At 40.4% G+C, this 16,515-nt stretch overlaps 2 protein-coding genes across 6 annotated transcripts in view; one reads left to right on the forward strand and one right to left on the reverse strand.

The window, feature by feature from the left end:
- The first annotated feature begins 24 nt into the window (after positions 1-24).
- On the forward strand, positions 25-7,710 carry LOC143144710 (ubiquitin carboxyl-terminal hydrolase 4). 4 transcript variants are annotated; one of them, XM_076307392.1, is made up of 14 exons: positions 25-84; positions 194-410; positions 922-1,156; positions 1,241-1,443; positions 1,775-2,055; positions 2,139-2,409; positions 2,490-3,217; positions 3,472-3,744; positions 4,487-4,744; positions 5,616-5,921; positions 6,027-6,244; positions 6,340-6,456; positions 6,549-6,667; positions 6,749-7,710. In XM_076307392.1, the coding sequence occupies exons 3-14, from the start codon at positions 948-950 to the stop codon at positions 6,919-6,921; spliced, it is 3,156 nt and encodes a 1,051-aa protein (XP_076163507.1). In that variant the 5' UTR covers positions 25-84; positions 194-410; positions 922-947; the 3' UTR covers positions 6,922-7,710. The 4 variants fall into 4 exon arrangements, with proteins under 4 accessions (XP_076163507.1, XP_076163509.1, XP_076163508.1 ...); XM_076307394.1 differs by having other exon boundaries at positions 997-1,156; XM_076307393.1 differs by lacking the exon at positions 194-410.
- Positions 7,711-7,863: 153 nt separating this feature from the next.
- Positions 7,864-16,515, reverse strand: part of Fstl5 (follistatin-like 5) — a 100,356-nt gene continuing 91,704 nt past the window's right edge. Inside the window, exons 4-17 of one of the 2 annotated variants that reach the window (XM_076307350.1) lie at positions 16,244-16,468; positions 14,979-15,166; positions 14,717-14,851; positions 14,506-14,638; positions 14,043-14,203; positions 13,783-13,906; positions 13,411-13,704; positions 12,533-12,654; positions 11,237-11,374; positions 10,934-11,149; positions 10,516-10,666; positions 10,248-10,448; positions 9,867-10,013; positions 7,864-9,325 (exon numbers count right to left, since the gene is read on the reverse strand). In XM_076307350.1, the coding sequence (XP_076163465.1) occupies positions 9,096-9,325; positions 9,867-10,013; positions 10,248-10,448; positions 10,516-10,666; positions 10,934-11,149; positions 11,237-11,374; positions 12,533-12,654; positions 13,411-13,704; positions 13,783-13,906; positions 14,043-14,203; positions 14,506-14,638; positions 14,717-14,851; positions 14,979-15,166; positions 16,244-16,468 (2,465 nt within the window). In that variant the 3' untranslated portion in view covers positions 7,864-9,095. Of the gene's footprint in view, positions 9,326-9,866; positions 10,014-10,216; positions 10,449-10,515; positions 10,667-10,933; positions 11,150-11,236; positions 11,375-12,532; positions 12,655-13,410; positions 13,705-13,782; positions 13,907-14,042; positions 14,204-14,505; positions 14,639-14,716; positions 14,852-14,978; positions 15,167-16,243; positions 16,469-16,515 lie in introns of those variants that run through there. The other variant, XM_076307351.1, reaches the window with a different exon arrangement.

Genomic DNA, 16,515 nt, shown 5'->3' on the forward strand with positions numbered 1-16,515 from the left:
TTTTCTAGCGCATCCATTGACCATGCCGTTTACTGCAATGGCGGTATAGATATTTCACAAAGAAGAAAGTGGATTTTCAGTAAAGTAAGTGGATATTGTTTTTGTTTTTTTTTTACTTATCTATATTCATCGCAATATAGTGTAATTTTACATGAACATTTATGTCAAATTTGACCTGTTGCAACATTTACAGAATGATCACGATTTGAATGGGCAAGGTCTAGGTGTACTTTTATAGACTACAGAATTCAGTTTCTTCCATATTGATCAGAGTACTAACCAATATAACATAATCTTACTCCTAAAAAGTAAAAAATCCTGTTATCGATAATAATTGTTCCTTGAGGAGTTTACCGCCTTACAAGATTAGGACGCCAAAGAATTCGCGGTAATCGTTCCCGACATCTTAGGTTAGGATGATTTTAAGTATTGTTTGATAATTCTATGTAATTTAAATATAATTTACAAAATTTTAAACTCTAATCATTTCATATGTATTGCAATGATACACGTTTTTGTGTACTTTGTCTATTGTTGAATCTAGTATGAATAGAAGATAATTTAGACAATGCTTTGTGAAAAACAAAGTTACAAGTAATAAGATCTTGTTTAATCTTTTTGTTTATTGTAAATATATTTCTTTATCATACAGTATTGGACAAGTCTGTAATTTATTATATTTATGTGTATACATCAAATTTTGTATGCATTGCAGCTTTAATGTTGAAATTGTATCTTTTATTTCAGAAAATTATAAGTTTTAACTTTTCTTCAATTAAATATAAAAATTTATTAACTAAAATCATTTAGAGACAAATTAATATTAATAAATATATGTTCAAGCTAAAATAAAATACAAACATAATATATTATTTTATAAATGTTTATTGATTCTTTCTTTTATTATAATTACATTTTTAGGTAATATTTAGTATTTTATTATCTGAATGGACAATAAAGGGAATGTGTCAGAAGTAGAAAATATTTCAATGATAGGATCGTCTGGAATTTTCCACCTGCCTGAGGTCCCAGAGATATCAGAGTTATTAGAATCTACTGGTCTCAGTCCGTTGACATCATCTTTAGACCATACTCTCACCCTTCAAGAGGATAAATTACTTTCATCTGAAGTTAATATGGGCATAGAAGACACATGGTACAATCACTATTATTATAAAGATCTTTAGTAACCATAATATGTAATACATAAGTTAAATTGTTAATTTGATTTTTATTATAGGACCGAAGCAAATGGTTCTACATCAGATTATGCCATTCCACTACCACCACCACCTAGTTTAAATGATTTTACAGACATTGGTGCAGATCCTATTGGTGATAGTGGAACTGGTATAGAACATGGTCCATTTTTACCACCTGGTGCTCCAGCTTTAAACAATTTGTTTTCAGAAGGTGGAGATTCCCAAGATGATTCGCCAATGGGTAGGTGTAAATGTTTTCATATTCTTGTATCTGAAGTTAATCCATTTGGTATAAGGCTAATTGGCTGCAAAACACTATTCCAAGTCCAGAGAGTGTTTCTACTACAATGCAATAAATAACAATAACTCAGATAATACAATATTTAGTGAATAATAATATATATCTGTTTTGAATTCAAACATAGAATCGATCATTGCTAAAATTGTCATTTGACTGTGCAAGAGTAATTTGCAGCTGTTGGATATATACTGAAAGGATTAATAATATTATTTTTAAATAGATTTTTTCTCTGAATTCAAGCAAGAGACATTTCATTTGTTCGTTTTTTTAGAGGATGTAGTTTTACGTGCGGGTGTATGTGGTCTTCATAATCTTGGTAATACTTGTTTTATGGCTGCTGGTTTGCAATGTTTAACTGCAACCCCACCCATCCTGCGACATTTTTTGGATTTGCAGCAAAGAGGGGAGAAACTACCTCCTCCTGGATCACTAATGGCACATTTTAGTGTACTCCTTGGGAAAATGTGGTCTGGCAGATATAGGGTTCTCAGGCCAACAGAATTTAAACAAACCTTAGGGGCATATCACTCACAATTTAAAGATTATAGACAGGTACATTTATTTCACTTTTTGTAAAATTACATATTTGATACTGAAATGTTGGATTAATTATTAAGAATAATAATAATTGGTAGCATGATTGTCAAGAATTTCTTGCTCTTTTATTGGATTCTTTGCACGAGCAAATGAATACAGCAAAATGTACAAAAAATTGTCAAACTCCATCATCTACAACCACTGCCAACTCTATTAATTCAATTGAGAATTCAAACGGAAAGGTCATGTCTCCAGTTACTGCCACTAGTAATTCCAACTGTAATACAGATTTATTGGAAATGTATGATTGCTTGCCATCACCAGAATGTCCTAATAGTCCTAACGTTACAATGGCTGGTTCCCCTAGAGGTAGAAATATTCATCATAAACTTTTTTTTATAATATATATTGATTACTTATACAAGTTGATACAAACTATTATTCTTCAGATTTAGATTCACCAATAGGTGAGTTAGATAGTATTGTGAATTCACCACGTGGATCTCCACTAAACGATGGCGATGATGACGAGGAGACGCTTGATTCCGATGAAACTGTTGAAGCAAAATCGAACACTTTCATTCATAATAAAGTTGATGAAAAGGAAAATGAAGTTACACCTTCGTTAAGGTTGGATACATTAATTGAACTTTCAAAAAATGTTCCCAAATATCACGGTCTTTACGATATTCATAAAGAAGCAAAGACTAGCAATGCAAATTTCTTAGTAACACAACAGGAATGCAACAACGAGATTCATTATGATTCTCAAAAGTTTCCAAAAGAAAATGTTCGTAGAATGCCCTTGGATAACTCGAATCTAATGGAGAACCATGATTTCGATAATAAAAGCGTCAGTGTCAAAAGAATAAAAGAGGTTAATGTTCAAAAAGTCAATTGTGGCGTGGATTATGCATCTAGTGGTTCAGACATAGAATATGATAATGGTTTAGAAAAGTGTAATGTAAAACGTATGAGACTGGATGATCAAGAAAAGAATCATAAACGCGACGGTCATGGAATCATTAGTACTCAGTGTATGCGGGTTTCTCAAAGTTATGGAAATGGTGCAATAGCGGCACAAGATGAAATCGAGGCGGACAAACATTGGGCAAAACACTTAAGGTCTAATAGGAGTATTATCGTCGATACTTTCCAGGGACAATTTAAAAGCAAGGTAAATTTGGCATCTTGTGTAATATTTTATATGTACAATATGGAGACTGTATGTTGAGGTAATGCCTGAAATAATCGGCTTTTACCGCAAAATGTTTCCTACACTAACATTCAGTAGCTACACCTTCTTGATTTGGAGAGCATGAAATGCAAGTCTCATTCTGCTGATACACATTGGTTTTCAAATTTTTTATCCAAAGTATATAACAGAAATTAAGAACAGCAGCAGTTTTCATATTTTCTTTTCCATTGTAGGTTGTTTGTGCAGTATGTAAACACGTTTCTGTCACGTACGAACCTTTTATGTATTTGTCAGTGCCACTACCTCATGCAGTAGAGAGACAATTGAATGTTACGTACGTTCCTGCAAATGGTGATCAACCAATAAAGTGTGTTGTTTCATTAAACAAGCAATCGCGTATTGGGAAATTGAAAGAGGAACTATTAAAAACGCTTGACAAGGAAAACATTGCAGTAGCAAATATTGCGCTTGCTGAAGTTTTAGAAAACCATATATCAAAGATTTTGGTAAGCATATAACATTTAATCCGTTATATCTGTGATAGTCGAGACTATCAGAAGTGCACGCGTTTCCAATACAGTTGTTACCAAGTTATATATGTTATATTTACATATATTTTAAAAAATTTCTATTCAGTTGGTCAACACAATGTGTGACCCTGTATTATTTTAATACAAATCTACAATTCAACAGAATCGTCTGGATAACAAAATCACTCATAATAGGCAGAGTTTACAGTATATCCAATTTTACTGTCAATCTAATAACATTCCTTTTATGCATTGATAATATTTATGTAAAAATTGAAGTTATTTATTTTTGGTAGGAATGAAGTCTAATTTCCTTTGATTTTATGTGAAACGGTGCGTGGGTTTTAATTTTCATAACAGGACAATTATGGAGGGTGAAGAAAGCGGTTTATCGACCAGTCTCGGTAGTCGCTGATACTGCCCTCCAAGAACAAACATTATGGAAGAACACTCTCGTAGCGTAAAGATCTTAGTTACGGGGCTACAGTCCATCGTACAGATTCAGTTTCTCGTTTTTGTCGTTTCCCTTTCCTGTTTTTGATTTTGTTTCTTGTTGTCCATTTCCTTGTTAATGGTCCGCATGCGGCCACAACTTCTCGACTATATTATTTTACCCTTGCACCGTAGGTATCGAGATTTACGTACCTTGCTTGCTGTAGCTTATCGCACTAGACGGAAATGTCACTGTTGGATTGTACATCAAGGTTTTAAATTTAAGGATGACAATATACTCTTGAGACACATCAATGATACGAATCGATCTATATACGCCTTTGAACTCACGGAACCTCCTGACGCGTACACTTCAGTGCCAGATGGGGGCGGGGATCGTGTGATGGACGCTAACACCTGTCAAACGTGTACAATTACGCGAGAGGAAGTTCCATGTACGATTTGCCTCGAGGATTTGGATGGAGATTTGAAGAGGCACAGCGCGAAGAGCTGTAACTTCGCTATGTGCGATACCTGCATTGAGGTGAGTTTTATTTTACTGTTTAATGTTGTTTTATTCATATGATACATCGGTGAAATTGGTGTCCGATAGTGAATAAAAAGATTTCCTCGTTAACTTTTTAATTTTCCGTATTATTGACGATATTGTATTCGTATCTTCATGAAAACCCAATGATGAAAACGGCAGCTTCAATCTAGCGGTAGGGGTGCACCAGCAAGGTACATGGTTACCACTATTTCACCCCGGGAAGGTCTGAGATTAAATCCACGAACGTTCTAGCCGGACGGTATCATAAAGGTACGTACGGGAACCAGAAATAGCTTTGCGTTACCAGTTAGCCCGGGAAGCTTCGTTTGAAGCTGAGGCGCATGGAAACGAGAAGGTGGAAACCCGTATGATTCGCTATTTGAGTACAATCCGCAAGCCAGACTGCTTATGTTCTGGAACTCAATTCAGACTAATCTGAAGCTGCTGTGTACTGAGGGTTATTACACATATACGTCGGTATTTTTTATACTTTGATCTTTAGCGACGGTACGTTGCAATAGATATTGTTATCATTGATTGTATAATATCACAAATAAAATTGTTTGTTTAATTACTGTTATTAAGGGCAAATGTTTTTTGTTTTGTTTTTTTATTCGTCGAAAGTAACGGTTTGTTAACGAATTCATTAGGAAGATATTATCTAGCAAACTTTGCAATTGTTGATGGAAAAGTTGACGGGATTTCCTATAAATAAGACTATGAAGATGGATTACGTTAGTAGCCATCTGGTGATGAAAGCAGTAGACAAGAATTTAATTAATTTATATACCGAATTTCATGTAATGCAAATGGTAAACTTTATCTATGATGCATTATACATTATTGATGTATTGAATATTAACAGGAGTTCTTCAAGCATCAAACGGAACAAATGTGTCCAGTATGTTCAACGGACATGACTCCGTCATCCTTCATTAAAATAGATCAAACGGGCCGGCCGAGGCCTGCAGTTAGGATCTTAAACGTTCCGTTGGTTTTACGGCACGACACAACGAACGAAACAACAAACAATCGTAAAGGGACGAAGCTGTTTGGTTATCCGCATTTAGTGAGATTACCTTCAAGAATGAACGCTAAAGATTTGTATGATATCGTGAGAAGAAACATGCCGCAAGAAGGAAGTTACACACTACATTTTGTTACAGGCCAGGTTAGAGCATTGTATCAATTAACTCCATGAATATTAATAATTTAACGAATAATCGTTCCATCGTACAAGTAAAAGAAGCTGACAAATAAAAAGAATTTCTTGCAGGGTCATCATTGTTCTCGTTGCATCTACACTGCACACTGTACAGGCTGTAGTGTACCAGAAACTGGGATGGTAGTTTTGCAAAATGGCGATACTTTAGCTGTGCGTTATACGGAACACGTTCCTAAGATACCATCTCCTATCGATCATGTCAGTGTTAGCAAACAGAGGCCCCATCATCCTTTGTCTTTGTACGACTGTCTTCAAGCATTTAGTCAGAGGTTGATTTTACATTCAATAATAATAATGGCTTGTTGTTTCAAAAATTTTATTCGTGTAATTATTGCTTCGACTAATGATTTTTGTATACTTTTAGTGAAACATTGGACGAACACAATCCTTGGTTTTGCCCCAAGTGCGAACGAAATCAGTGCGCAACAAAAACACTCACAGTTCACAGATACCCCAAGTTCCTTATAGTGTATTTGAAACGGTATGTTTATTGTTAGTTGTACGATAATATACAAATTGTATTCTTCTTTAATACGACATCGATCATATTTTTTTTTACGATGCTTGTTATAGATTTGTGTTTTACGAGTGTGCTAGCATGAAGTTGGACGATAAAGTCACATTCCCTTTGGTTGGTTTAAGCGTAGGCCGACATTTGTACGATCTTTACGCCTGTGTTTGTCATTTTGGAGGTACATATCGTTTATCCCTTTATAAGAATTACATCTGGATGTTATTCTATACAAGTTCTTATGTTTTTAATGGTATCGTAGGAGTATCGGCTGGACACTATACGGCGTATGCGAAAAATCCTCGCACCGATGTGTGGTATTACTACAATGACGAAATCACGAGCAGACAGAAACCCCAGGACGAAGATTTTAGCAATGCTTATATACTTTTTTACAGTCGGCAAGGGACCAATTTAAAACCGTGCAATATATAACCAGTGCTGAATCGAAGAACCTGGCGAATCTGGAGAAGTGCCAGTGAGATAAAAAAGGTGGGGAAGAGGAAAGGGTATTGGAAGTTGAAAGAGAGGTTTACTAAGTGTTGCGTTTACGTGTTGATCAAACTACGTCGTATTGAATGGAAAACTGCTTACACAATTCATTATCTATTTTTCCTGGTGATCCGCTCGTGGTCTGTCTCCTTCGCGTCTCTTTCCCTTCCTTCCATTCACAAACCTCTCGTTGTTCTGAAATTCCATTTGCGAGTATCATATAGACAGTGCAGCGTGTGCGATATAAATGTGTGAATTCGCTGACTGTCAATTATCATTAGCCGTAGGCCGTGTGTTTCTTCGGCGATCGTTAACCATTCGATCGAAAGATACTTTTCTTGTTGCGATCGCCGTATCGTCAGTGACATTCGATGTGAAAGCAGAGCCTGTGTGCGGTACATTAAGTATAATATTTGGAAAGGACTGAGCGTATTTATACCGGATTATAGAACGTTAACGTACGTCGAATTTGTACAGTAGGTGATTAAACGTAGACTCCAGGATTTTGAACAGACGTAATTTATTAGTGAATAAAAGGTGAACGTTACGATTAGAAGACACTTAAAAATATGCCCGTTTAACGATACATTGTAACCATTCACTGTATCATCGTTTCCTTTTTACCCGAACGGATACAAGACTGCTAACATATATTTGTAATCTGCATGTACATTGTGTAGCAAAAACAAACGTTGTATTTGCAGATTATTTATTAAATTAGTTTTGTTGTAATTTTGTTACAAGATATTCATTTTACTTGTTGTATATATACACATATATATATATATATATATATATATATATATATATATATATATATATATATATAAAACAATAATTAAAGTTTTATATGTGTATATAGATATATGTATGTGTGTGTGTGTGTGTGTGTGTGTGTGTGTGTGTGTGTGTGTGTGTGTGTATGTATGAATGAATGTATGATGTGTGTATGCGCGCGCGTGTGTATGTATGTATGTATGTATGAATGTATGATGTGTGTATGTATGCGCGCGTGTGTGTATGTATCTATGTATGTATGTATGTATGTATGATGTATGTATATATATATTATATATATAATGTTAATGCTCGTATTCACACGCACACATACACACGAAACACGCATGCGTTATAATACATAATCATCATAACCGTTGTCAGTGTGCTATTTGTGGCCCGATAACTGTATTATAATAACGTCATCGTACAATGTTTTATTGTAAAAATTGTTAGTACCGCGAAATGGATCGTTCGAATTTCTCGGTCGAAATAACTCGCCTTGATTGGAGGTGGACTATACTGTACTATATTTTTGTGTCACTCGGATCTTGTAAATTCACGACTATTTCTCGTTTTCTAATTAGTTAATTGGCTAACATATACAATTCACGGATCAATGATTAGCTATAATATATTATTGACTCCCGACATCGTTTAAAAAGGTTTCCAACCTATGTCGTTGTAAATAAAAACGTTGTCAGGTTTTCAAGTTTTTCAGGTATCGGTGAAACCGTATTTTAAATTTACAGTCTGTGTTGGATACGTTATAACGAATATCCTGGATCGCTATCTGGGAAGCTAGTTGCACCGTTTATGGCCATTGAAAATTTATCCGAATAGGAGAAAGATATAGATACAAAGATCAAGGATATGCAAAATCGAGGGAAACTAAGGCCACCGATAGGGTAACGATTAGATACATTAAATATATGTAAAAGACGATCTTTGGTATGTATGTACATTAAAAAGTCTTATTGATAATGTTACGCGACAAATGTTCGCGTTTGTAACGATCAAAATGTTCGTCGCTCGATGGTGTCAAAAATACGTCACAATTATCGAAGAGCGATACTCGGAAAATCCTTAACGATTCAACGATAACCACGAGTAATGGTGTTGGTGTTAGAATATATTTTTCAAATTTTCTTTTAATCGTTTCTTCTTCTAATCTAAATGAACGAAATAAAAAAAGAACAGAAAATTGTTTACTCTATCTTTACGATCGAACAACGCGGTGGTGATGCACGGTATCTGTTTCTTCTCGCTGTTTTTCCAGTGCTTCGTTAGTATTATCTATCTAAACGTTCTGTGTGTCGTTGTCAAAAATTTTCAATTATTTAATGTAAAGACACTGTGAACCATACCACTGCCCCGGGATGTACCAGGCCACCGATTTCGCAGTTTATCGTTCGGGTTTCCCCGTTCAGTACGAAGAGCGCGTCGCTCGAAGGGCTGACCATGTATTTGCCAAACACTCCGCTGTGTACGATCGGTCTGTTCGGGTTCCCCCATCTGGTTAGATTTGGCGGCGTGGCTTTCCCGACACCGGTTATCATTTCTACTTTACCTGCAAAAGGAAACGGTAATGTTCAATTTGTAGGAATCTGCGGAAAATTAAATCCGTTAGAGATATTTTCGGCGCGAAGCTGTGTTCGTTTTATTCTTTTTTTGTTCCTCGAAGATAGTTCCGTACATTTCGTCAGCAACTGTCGCTTCGTTAGATTTCACGGGAGACTTTCAGGCTCCGCAGCCACAAGTTTGAACAAAATCGATCGACCGTTCGAAATGATCGATTCGTCTCCGTCGTTTCTACTCCTTTTTTACACAAATCTGTCTGCCTTTCGAATACAAGAGGCAAGTTCGCGGCGCGTAACAGCGACGAACGGTACTCGACGTCGTTGAAAACGAAAGAAGCGACTTAGGCTAATTGATTCTGTTCCGATCGATTGCGAGTTACGGCGTCGAAGTTGATCGCGATCTTGACGAAACGACGGAACGATTTCAGAAGTACGCGGACTCTTTAACTCCTGGTTACTTAGCCTCGCAGTGTCGCAAAGATCTCGATTTCAAGGCGGTGGGACAACCATGTTCCGACGTTCGTATCTCACCGGTTGACAGATCGAGGAAAAGGATGTCCTCTTTGTCGATGGATGACGCGTAGATGTCGTAGCCGTGTGTCGTCTGCGACGGATAGAGCGCGATATCGCTGATGTTCAACGTTGTCTTCACGTCGAACGCGAACTTTAGACCTTCAGCTGGGGCGAAAAGAAAGAAGAAGGAGTCCTCGTTGGTCGATCGATACGAAACTTGGCAGTATTTAACCCTTTGGCTACGATCGGTTGTACACGCGCGGTAAACGCGTCTACGAGCATTCAGCGTGTATTTACGGGAGATTTTCCGCACGCGGTATGCGTTTTGCACCGAAGTCGTTCGTGGCCAAAAGGTTAACGCGACGTACTATATTGCGAGAGAGAACGGATTCGAGTTACATGATATCTCCTGGACGACGAGAGTGACACCGGAGTCCTGTTTGTCCAGTGTGACGAGGTGTCTGGAATCCGGCGATATCGTCGGCCTGCCCAAAAGTTTCGGTTTGTGAACGAGAACGGTGTCGGTGAGGTAATCCAGGACCACTTGACCCGTTGGACGATTGGTGATCGGTTCCCGACATTCGATTATCACGAAACCGTCTGAAACACGGTAACGGTTACTTTCGAATTCCCAATCCGCGGAATCTACACGCGTTCGATTACTTACAGAGAACCGAGAACTGCACGGTGGTCGGGACGCAGTTGTGGGAACTCAGATCGGCGATACGCGTGTACTTCATGTTCTTCAGATCGAGCTTGTACATGTTGCGTTGGTTCGTGTGGCTCACGTAACCGTACTTGAACGGATGTTCGATGTCCTGGACAGATAAACATATGTACAGTGTACCCTCTTCGACGAGGATTGATGCTTTAGCGTGGGTCCGTTTCGACCCACGCTCGCGAAAGCCTCGTCGATCTCCTCGATTCGCAACGAGTAACTTAAACCGGGGATTGTTTACTTCGGAACGGTCGAGGCGATCGATCGGATGACATAATGGAAAAAGAAGATCCATGTATCGATCCATGCGCTGGAAACATCGATCGTCGGAGGATCAACGATCGGACAACACGACCGAAAGATTTACCTGCGGTTCGGGAATGTAAATGTTCTCGATGATGTCGAACTGCGCGTCGATGGGTTCCGGTCGGATGGCTCGGTGCTTTTTCTTCTGACCGGCGTCCTCGATCACTTGTACCGTTTTCACACCGATGTCCTTCTCGTTTCGCCAGTTCAGTACCCACACTTGATCGAGGGAAACCACGTACCAGAGTTGAACGGGATTCTTATCGGTGGATATCACCTGCGCGAATAATTCGGCCAGAGTTCGACCAGTCCGTGGCATTTACAATCGGTGGAGACGAACGAAGGACAGGTATCGTTTACTCACGTCGACGATAACCATTTGAATCTTGCTGATAACGAGTACTCGGTCTTTGCTCGGTTGGCTCACGTACACGTACCGGTTCGCCACGTTGATCGCCCGGCCCCAGGAGCAAGGGACATCCTTCACCCCGCAAACGTGTTCCTAAAATACAGAATCAACGAAGTACGAGTAAAAACGAGACCACGTTGGACGTTAAAATTGAACACTGGGATCAAGATGAATCGACCGCTCGAGGTCATCGAGGAGTTCCCATTCTGTACCATCTTTCTACCGTTTGTGAGAAAATGGCTAACGAGTGTTTACATTTACTTATAGTTTACTGTCGGCCAGCTCCTCCACCGTTACGCGCATTGATGCTATTGGTCGAGTACGGTGACGAAGATCGACAAAACGGTGACAAACAGGGGAGTTAGTAGGCTGCAAATTAGAACGGGGATGTAAACGTGCGTCTCTCCGTGTTAACACCTACAACGATCGGATTAACTTTTTCCCTCGGAATGTAAATTTGCTCAAATCCAAAGTACAGCGATGCACGGTCAATTTTCGTAAGATTTGCCAGCCAATTGAACTCTTTACAGGATCCTTTTTGTAAAAGGAGGAAGCGAGACAGATAAAAAAACTGATCGTGCAATATACAAAATGTTACTTTCCGTAGTTTTTGCGTTATTTTTCTAAAAATGTTATCGACGCGATTTTCGGATTCTTTCTATTGAAATCAATTCGTACACGACATAAATCGAACTGTATACGCAATATTACGCGAGATGTAATGATGTCTTCCCTTTTTCATCGAGTTAGGTTTCGTTGAGCTCGAGACGTTGAACGGAAGGGATCGAAGGGATGGGACGTCGATGACGACGACGACGAATGATCGAAAGTTAACCGTGCAGATTCTAGTGAAAGTTAACCCTACATTACCGTATAGAGTATGCTTATTTCTATCTATCGTGTCTTCTTTCTTCGATGTTACTTCTTTTTATGCGCTTCAGTTACGTTCGATTCTGGATCGTTTTTAACGCTGTTATTCTTATACGGTTTCTGTATTTTTAATGGGATGGCCCGTAAACAAATAAGTAGATAAAACAAATCGTGGTCATCGAGGAGTCGTCCCCGTCGTGTGTCGTTTGGTCTCTGCACATCTGTCTCCGTGAAAATTCGCGAATCTACGTTCACATTGTCTCTCGAACGGAGAGACGAGCGCGACGTAAAAACGAGAGTCGCGTCTGGTTTAAAGTGGGGGGAGTAGCCTTGAGCGGTCAGTCGATCTTGTCCCGACTATGGTAATGCCGACGGTTTCACCTGAGTGCCAGGAATCACGTCCGTCGATCGAATCTCGTGTCGTGGACGACACGCAGATGGCTCGTAGACCAGGATACCCCACTCGTGGAAAGAGAAAAACCTGCGCTCCTCGCTCGCGGTCGCTAGATAAGAGACAGAACATTATTAACATCCATCGATCAACTACTCTCTCGCTGCTTTTTGTTTTTGCTACTCTCCGCGCTATAGATTCTCCTGTCAGCCGATTGTTAATTTCTCTACTCGTTCAACCGTTTTGCTACAGCGATCGCCGCGATTCTAATTTTTGGAGAAAGTGAAATTTTTCTCCAATCATAATTTCTCGATAAATTTATACCGATAAATCCGTTTACATCGGATAGATGGAATATTCCACGTACGGTTTTTAAAACGTTCTCGCTGGACGAGGATCCGCGCCAAAAGTGTACAAATTGCGCGCGGACGTTGTAATTTTTGAACAAAGTGAAATTTTTCTCTAATCATAATTTCTCGATAAATTTATACCGATCGATCCGTTTACATCGAAATATGAAATATTCCACATGCGGTTTTTAAAACGTTCTCGCTGGACGAGGATCCGCGCCAAAAGTGTGCAAGTATAAATTGCACAGGTACAGTAATCGTTAGAGTTTATTTCTCTAAAAATGAATCCGACAGAGTTCCTTGAACTCGTCGACAAATCAGCTTCGCTACAATACGAAAAGTGTTTCACGGAGGGCGACTATGGACGTCCGTCGTAGCGAAAGGGTTAATGGCTGTCCCATCGCTGTGCTACCTAGACATCGAGCTGTCTCTCGCGCGAGGAACAACTTGGCAACGCCAAATCGTCTCGTGTAGGAGGACGGGTAAAAAGTTTGATAAAAGTTCCACTGGTCACGTACTCGGCGCGGGTTGTTCCTGAACGACGAGGCTGCTGATGTCTCTGGTGACACCACCGTCGCTGCTGGCTTGACACATGTAGGCTCCGGTGTCGGCGTAGTCGACATTTTTGACGATCAGCTTCGTCCCGTTTCCAACGAGATCGTACTTGTCCGGTTGATCGTGGTTCAAGGGCTCGTCGTTCTTGAGCCACTCTACCCGCGGGAGTGGCTCACCGGCGACGTGACACTTGATGGTCGCCTCTTCCCCCAAGCGTTTCGATTGTAACCGAGGCGTCACTAGCACCTCGGGGACGGCTAAACGCGTAAAAGAACACCACGTGAAACGAGACGTGAACGTGTACACGGACGTACCTGGGTCATCGGGAGACTCACTGTGAATCGTCAGTATGTGGGTCTGCACAACGTCTTGATTTCTGATCGCGTGGCAGGTGTAGTTCCCAGCGTGCATCAGCTGCACTTTCGACAGGTAGAGGCTACCGTCGTTGTAAACTCGTATCTATCGAAAGGAGAAAGTGACACACGAAAGCCGACTTTTACCGTAACCATTGAAGCCGTGAGCGGTTGCACGCGGTCTTTTAACCGAATTTTTTTTGTCGAGAGAGAGAGAGATAATCGACGAAATTGATTCGCACCTCGGGCTCGTTCAGAGTTTCCAGATCGGCCTCGTTGCGCCGCCAGACGAGCGGCGGTGGCGGTGTGCCGGTGACGTCGCATTTTATATCAACGTTATCGTCCACTCTCGCGGATATGTGGTTCACTTCGAGTGACTTGTCGAGAGACACCACCGAAACGCCTGCGAACAATTTGAAACTAAGGAAGAAAGCACACCTCGAATCCACGCGATGTTTCTCGTAGATCGCCTTCAACGGGAAGCAACCGAGCGTAATAATCTCGGAACGCTTTCATCCCGACTCTTGTTAAAAGTAATCGCGCGTACGGAACGAACATTTGAATGGGATCGTGGTGCGATTTTAATAATTCGAAAATTCATCGGTAGACCCGTATAGCGTTTAAGTGAGAAAGAAAAAGGAGACGAAAGAAAGAAAGAAGAAGAAGAAGAAGAAGAAGAAGAAGAAAAAGAAGAAGCGTACTCACTGTAAAGTTTGCTGAACGCCATGTAAAATTCATTCACGTTCAGCTTACCATCTCCGTCGGCGTCGTCGTAACTGATCATGTGTCCCAGATTGCAGCCTTTGCACAACTCTTCTAAATCATCGTTCTCCGCGATCTAGAGGACAGGAACGATTACGTCGGATTTCACGGTGAGACGACTCGATCGACAAAGATCGCAGCGGCGCTTAGCTACCTGTTCCAATTCCTCGCGTTCCAGGTTACCATTGTTATTCCGATCGTAATGGGAAAACATTATACTGACAAGGTACTCCTTGCTATGGTTGTCTTGGGCCATTAATCGCGCGTGATTGTACAGCAGCAAATTATCCTGCAGGGAGAAACAACTTGTTACCGGATGTACGGTGTTTAATCGAGTGCGAACTGTACGTCGCGTTAGCGGAACGGGAGCGAACTTTAACGCGTTGATAAATAAATGAAAATTGTGCTCGACCTACCTTCATTATTTCGTATTCTTGATTCGTGCACTCCTTCAAATCCAAATCGTCCTTATCCGGGATCAAGTTATCTTTCGAGTCATCCTTCTTACGGTTCCTGGATCTCGGGTAAGAGACGGTGTTCTCGGTTCTGGGTGACGTTCGGTTCACGTGGAGGTTGAACCTCCGTACGTGCGCGTTTTCGATATCTGAGAAGTTTAATTACACACCGGGTGCTATTTTTCACGTTCGAACAGACGCGTCGGGTGTAATAGTACTTTGTACGCGACTCGTACATTTTCCACGCATTTCAATCCCGTACTCTACAGGGTGTCACGTTCAAACGGGATCGAAGTTTCACCGTTTCAGAGGCTGCACGTAACCGTGGAAAATAATCGTTTTTTCCTCAAAGTCAGTCTTTTTTACTTTTCTTTTAATTTCAAGGCCACCGATATTTTTCAACCGATACTCTATATCTTTTCTGCCCTCCTAGAGGACAATCATTACGAACACTTTGAAAGTACTTGTTCGAAGTTCGGTCAAGATTGGAATTGAAAATGCACATTGTTCGTAGCAACATCTTACGACTGTCTTAAAGCTTCCGCGATAAAAAAATATATATACATACATATCGGTATTTGGTCACGTCACTGACCGTTTTTGATATTCTTTCGGCGTATTCTTATATTTCTGGGTCGCCGCGACGCCCTACGAATATAACTTTCTCGATCGAATATTTATCGGATACGAATGCAAAGGGGCTTGTGCGATTCAATATTCATATACGTGTACATTTCGGATCAGGGAAGCTCTAAAATAATTGCAAGCTGTTCTTACGAATCTCTGCGTTGGTTAAAAAAACAAGGTATCGCCGCGAGGACATTTACGATTCCATTCTCGATCAAACTTCGAATGAGTAGCTGTTTCAAAGTGTCCGTAATTATTTGATCGCGCACCGTACATTATAAAACGGCCTCGGGCAGAAGGCTCCGATCGGTTGTGCTTCCGGTTCGTTGAGCTAAAACGTCACTCTATAACGCAGCGTCCTAAACTTCCCGAGTAAATATATCCGAAACATAATATCTGTGTCTGTGCGTTTCGGAACTTCCAATTATTCAAATCCCCGTCGTGTTCGTGTTCGTGCTCAACTCCTGATCGAGTTTGCGGTACAACAGCGCGACGTAAAAACGAGAATCGTGTCCGGGGCGATTCGCACACCGAGGCAAAACAGTCAGTCACTCGGCGGTGAATTCGATCCGATACGATCGTTTTGTTCGTATTCTTACCGCGATGTAGACATCTGATGAGTCTGCTCCTGGTCAACGACGAGCCAGCGTTGCAGGCTGCTTTGTGCAGCTCGCAATGATTATCGTAAATCTGACCGTTGCTCGCGCAAACGGGTCGATGTCTTCGTGGACATTTTCGTATACAGACGCAAAGAGCCACGGTGCCGTTCGGTGAACGCTCGCATTCTCTTCCGATACCGCAGTATTTCTTCGCGCAGGGATCAACTGTGGGGAAAAAAGTCGCGAAATCGTTTTAATTTTTCCGAAATTCG

The sequence above is a fragment of the Ptiloglossa arizonensis genome, chromosome 3, assembly GCF_051014685.1.
Source record: "Ptiloglossa arizonensis isolate GNS036 chromosome 3, iyPtiAriz1_principal, whole genome shotgun sequence".
Taxonomy (NCBI): Eukaryota; Metazoa; Arthropoda; class Insecta; order Hymenoptera; family Colletidae; genus Ptiloglossa; species Ptiloglossa arizonensis.